Source organism: Otolemur garnettii, unplaced genomic scaffold, assembly GCF_000181295.1.
Source record: "Otolemur garnettii isolate 467f Iridium unplaced genomic scaffold, OtoGar3 scaffold00095, whole genome shotgun sequence".
In the NCBI taxonomy this organism is placed as follows: Eukaryota; Metazoa; Chordata; class Mammalia; order Primates; family Galagidae; genus Otolemur; species Otolemur garnettii.
Window position 1 is genome coordinate 4139457 of NW_003852490.1, and position 4218 is coordinate 4143674.

At 36.8% G+C, this 4218-nt stretch overlaps 1 protein-coding gene across 1 annotated transcript in view; it reads left to right on the forward strand.

Annotated features, from left to right (window-relative positions):
- Window positions 1–4218, forward strand: part of HEATR5B (HEAT repeat containing 5B) — a 94833-nt gene that overhangs the window by 46456 nt on the left and 44159 nt on the right. The window contains exons 20-21 of the mRNA XM_023516670.1: window positions 2212–2356; window positions 3521–3764. Of these exons, the coding sequence (XP_023372438.1) occupies window positions 2212–2356; window positions 3521–3764 (389 nt within the window). The remainder of the gene's footprint in view (window positions 1–2211; window positions 2357–3520; window positions 3765–4218) is intronic.

Genomic DNA, 4218 nt, shown 5'->3' on the forward strand with positions numbered 1-4218 from the left:
GCCGAGCCCATTATGTTTTATCATTTGGGTCTTAAAGCCGTGGCATAAGGCAGGTAGGGTGGATGTTATCCACATTGTGCAGATAAAAAGGCAGAAACGCCAAGAGGTAAGGGACTTGTTCTTTCGGTTTGGTATGACCGTATTTAAGCTTTCGTATTACAGAGTATTTGAAAGTTCTAGAATGTATTTTCAGGAAGAGATAGAATTTGATAAAAATGTCAGATGTTTTCCCCTCAGTTATATTTTATATTTTTTAATACTTGTTATAAATTTCATGGGCTATGAATCATGCAAGTGTATATTGAGGTATAAGTGCTATATTTATAGCAAAAAAAAAAATGTGTCTAATGTTGTGAAGAGGAGATGTGTTCCACATTAACTTTTCTTCTCCATCCCCATCATTTATGGCTGGGATTCTTCTAAAATATGTCACTTCCTTATTCAAAAAGCAGCACATGAAACATAATTTAACATTTTTTGATGAATCAGAGTTATAGTAATAATGATAATAGCTAGCATTTATTGAGCAGTTACCACATGCCAGCTACGTTGTAAGCATATAACTTGTCCAAACTTATTTTCACTATATTTCTATGAAAAAATACTATCCTTATTTTACAAGGACAAATCAGGGCACAGAGAGGCTAAGTAACTTGTCTGAGGTCACACAGGAATAGGTGACAGAGCCAGGATTCAAACCTAGCCTGACACTTGTGCCTGAGTTTTTAACTGTTATGCTGTCCTGTATTTTATACTTTACATTGTTACTATCTTGATTTTTTCAGAGCCTTTTCAGATGAAAAATATTCTGTTCCAAAAGGCCACGTTTTGCCGTTCTTTTCAGGTGCTTACATTTGCTTGGTTTTATTTTTTCCTTTTAACAAATAACTCCTTTAATTCTTACTGTGTGCTTAGTCCCCTAATTTTTCGTTCACTACATTTGATCTCTGCGTACTTAAAAATTTTAGATGACAGAGGTCATCAGGATCATGTATAAAGTAAGATGTGCAAAATATCCTTCTGGATTTTCATCTAGATGTATTTTATCAGCTTTTGTGCATATAAGATGTGACAGTTGGCTCGGCGCCTATAGCTCAACCGGCTAAGGCGCCAGCCACATACACCTAAGGTGGTGGGGTCGAATCCCCAGCCCGGACCCGCCAAACAACAATGACGGCTGCAACCAAAAAAATAGCCAGGCGTTGTGGCGGGCGCCTGTGGTCCCAGCTACTTGGGAGGCAGAGGCAGGAGACTCACTTGAGCCCAGGAGTTGGAGGTTGCTGTGAGCTGTAATGCCACGGCACTCTACCCAGGGGGACAGCTTGAGGCTCTGTCTCAAAAAAAAAAAAGATGTGACAGTTAAGTTCGTGAACTCATCCTAGAAAAAGTGCTGCATAGCTCATTGCTGAATATCACCAGGGTCACCTTTGAAGTACTCCCTCTGGGAAGCTATGCACTGACGCCAGTGCCTCGACCATCCTTCAAAGCAATTTTGGAACTCTTTATCCGGAATGAAAAAGAGCTGTTGTTGTATAGCACACAAAAACACACGAGAACAATAGCGAATGCTACTCAGCAAGACACTGCCACATGTTGACATGAACACAGCTGTGAGACACTGATATACCAAAGTTATGAAACCACACTAAGTTGTTTGTATAGTGCTGCCAACATAAGCACACACTGGCAGGTTCACAAGCTTAATTGTCAGACGATAGCTCTGATGATAATTCCAGAAAAAGAGTTCTAAAATTGCTTTGAAGGGTGGACTAGGGCACTGGCATCAGCGCATAGCTTCCCTCAGGAAATACTTGAAGGTGACCCTACTGATATGAGGGTAATGAGATCTGTAGCACTTTTTCTAGGATGAGTTTGTGAATTTAATTGCCAGACCTTGTAGACCGTAGACCTTGGGACAGTTATTTTGGATACTAACATATTTTTTGTATATTTGATTAGTATCATTATTTTTCCAAAAGGCCCTTATTTGACTGTGTTTTACATAACTGAGTTTGTTAACTGAAGAGCATCTTCACAAATAAGATATTAGAGAATTGCAGCTTTTTAAAAAACATTACCATGGACGATGCCTGTGGCTCAAAGGAGTAGGGCGTCAGCCCCATATGCTGGAGGTCGCAGCTTCAAACCCAGCCCTGGCCCAAAACTGCAAAAAACCCCAAAAACCTTACCTAAAATTGTTCTGGTTTACAGGTTCACTTATGTAGTTCCCATCTGTTACTCCGACGAGCAGCCGTGGCATGTCTTCGGCAGCTTGCGCAGAGAGAGGCCGCTGAAGTTTGTGAATACGCCATGAGCCTGGCCAAAAACGCAGGGGACAAAGAGAGCAGTGGTGCCAGTAAGTTGTTGGTCATTGTTCTTTTTTGTTTAAATACCTTTGTATTTCAAATGAGTATTATTTATTAAATAACAGTTTTGTGTTGAAATGTGGCCAAATTTTTGTTCCTTTTTTTTTTTTTTTTTTGAGACGGAATCTCATGCACAATTTCTGGAACATTTTTTTGGCAGTGTCCCTAACTTTTTCAAACTATGTTTACCCTTTAACCTAGCAGTTCCCCTTTTAGGAATTCGTCTTCAATGGTTAACCGGTTAATATTCTTTTAATTCATTTGCTTGCTATGTGGCCATTAAAATTCATACTGTAGAAGTAAAATTACTGATATGGGAAAATCATCACTGTCTACTGCTAAGTGAATGAGATAAATGATCCTCCTAATGTTCTCTTTGCTTGGAACATTTTCTTCTGCCTTTTTCTACTGTCTTGGAATTTCACTCACTATGGCTATTTTTTCAAGCCACCCTTTATTCTGTCTTTGGGGTGACACAACAAAAATAGCCACCTTTCAGCTGTATCCCTCTAATTCCCTTCAGGGTTCAGAGGACTCTAGACTTCAGAGAGCCGTACTCATTCTTAAGGCTGCCACTTATGCTGTTGATTAGAAGAAAATGATTTTCAGATAGAGCTAGAAATTGAACCACTGATTCATAACAGTATTACTTTTTTATTGTATCTTACTTAGAAAGGATTATTCCAATTTTTAAATGAACGTATAGAATACACTTCATTTAGAGTTTGTGTTCTATATTTATAGATTTTTAAAAATCTAAACTATAAGGCTGAACAAGTCTTAATTTGTTCTTAACAATTAGAGCTATTTATTTTCAGTTTGTTAAATATATTTAGAAGTATAGCTCTTCCTCACACTTCTTCCCTTTCTCACACCTTTTCTCATTAGAATGAAATATTTATTGAGCATTCCCTAGAGATTTGTTTACAATATCTCAGAATAATAATGACTATCAAAGACCAGAGTTTTGCCCATATTGTCAGAGTAAATTCTAGTCCTAAAGATAAGTGAACTAGAGATGGTAAATTGTATATATGGCCAATTGGTTTTGTTGCTGTTGTGAATTTATTTGTAAGACTTGGTCCTTAACATAATTGTTATCTATAGCATACAACAAAATCCCATAAAAGTTCATTTATATAAATTATTTTTAGATGTGAATCCCTTTGCACCAGGAGTTTGTTCACGGAGTGATATCCATTGCCGGCACCAAGGTGTTAATATAACAGAAACTGGTCTTGAGGGACTTCTTTTTGGAATGCTAGACCGGGAGACAGATCGAAAATTATGTTCTGATATTCATGACACTTTGGGGCACATGCTTTCATCACTAGCAGTAGAGAAACTTTCCCATTGGCTAATGCTTTGCAAAGATGTCCTGGCGGCTTCTAGTGGTACGTATTAATATGTGTTCATAGAATAATGGCAATTGTTTTACTTCTGATACATAATATATAATATACATATATAAATTTGAGCTTACATTTAAAAGTACTAATAACTTGTCATCTACAAATCCTTGTAAAAATATTAAATTATGTTATAAAATAATGAATTTTTTTTTTTTGCAGTTTTTGGCTGGGGCTGGGTTTGAACCCACCACCTCTGGTATATGGAGCCGGCGCTCTACTCCTTTGAGCCACAGTTGCCACCCATAAAATAATGAACTTTTTATATTTGGGGGAAAATATATTTCAAAAATTTTTGAAAGTTCAAACTAAATTTTCATGAATAAAAATCTCAAACTATTCTCTAGTACAACATAGTATGTAAAACTACTGAAATATAAACTGTAATTTACATAAGAGCCTTTTATGTTATCTTTTCCTTAGTTTCTAATTGTTTTTTTTTT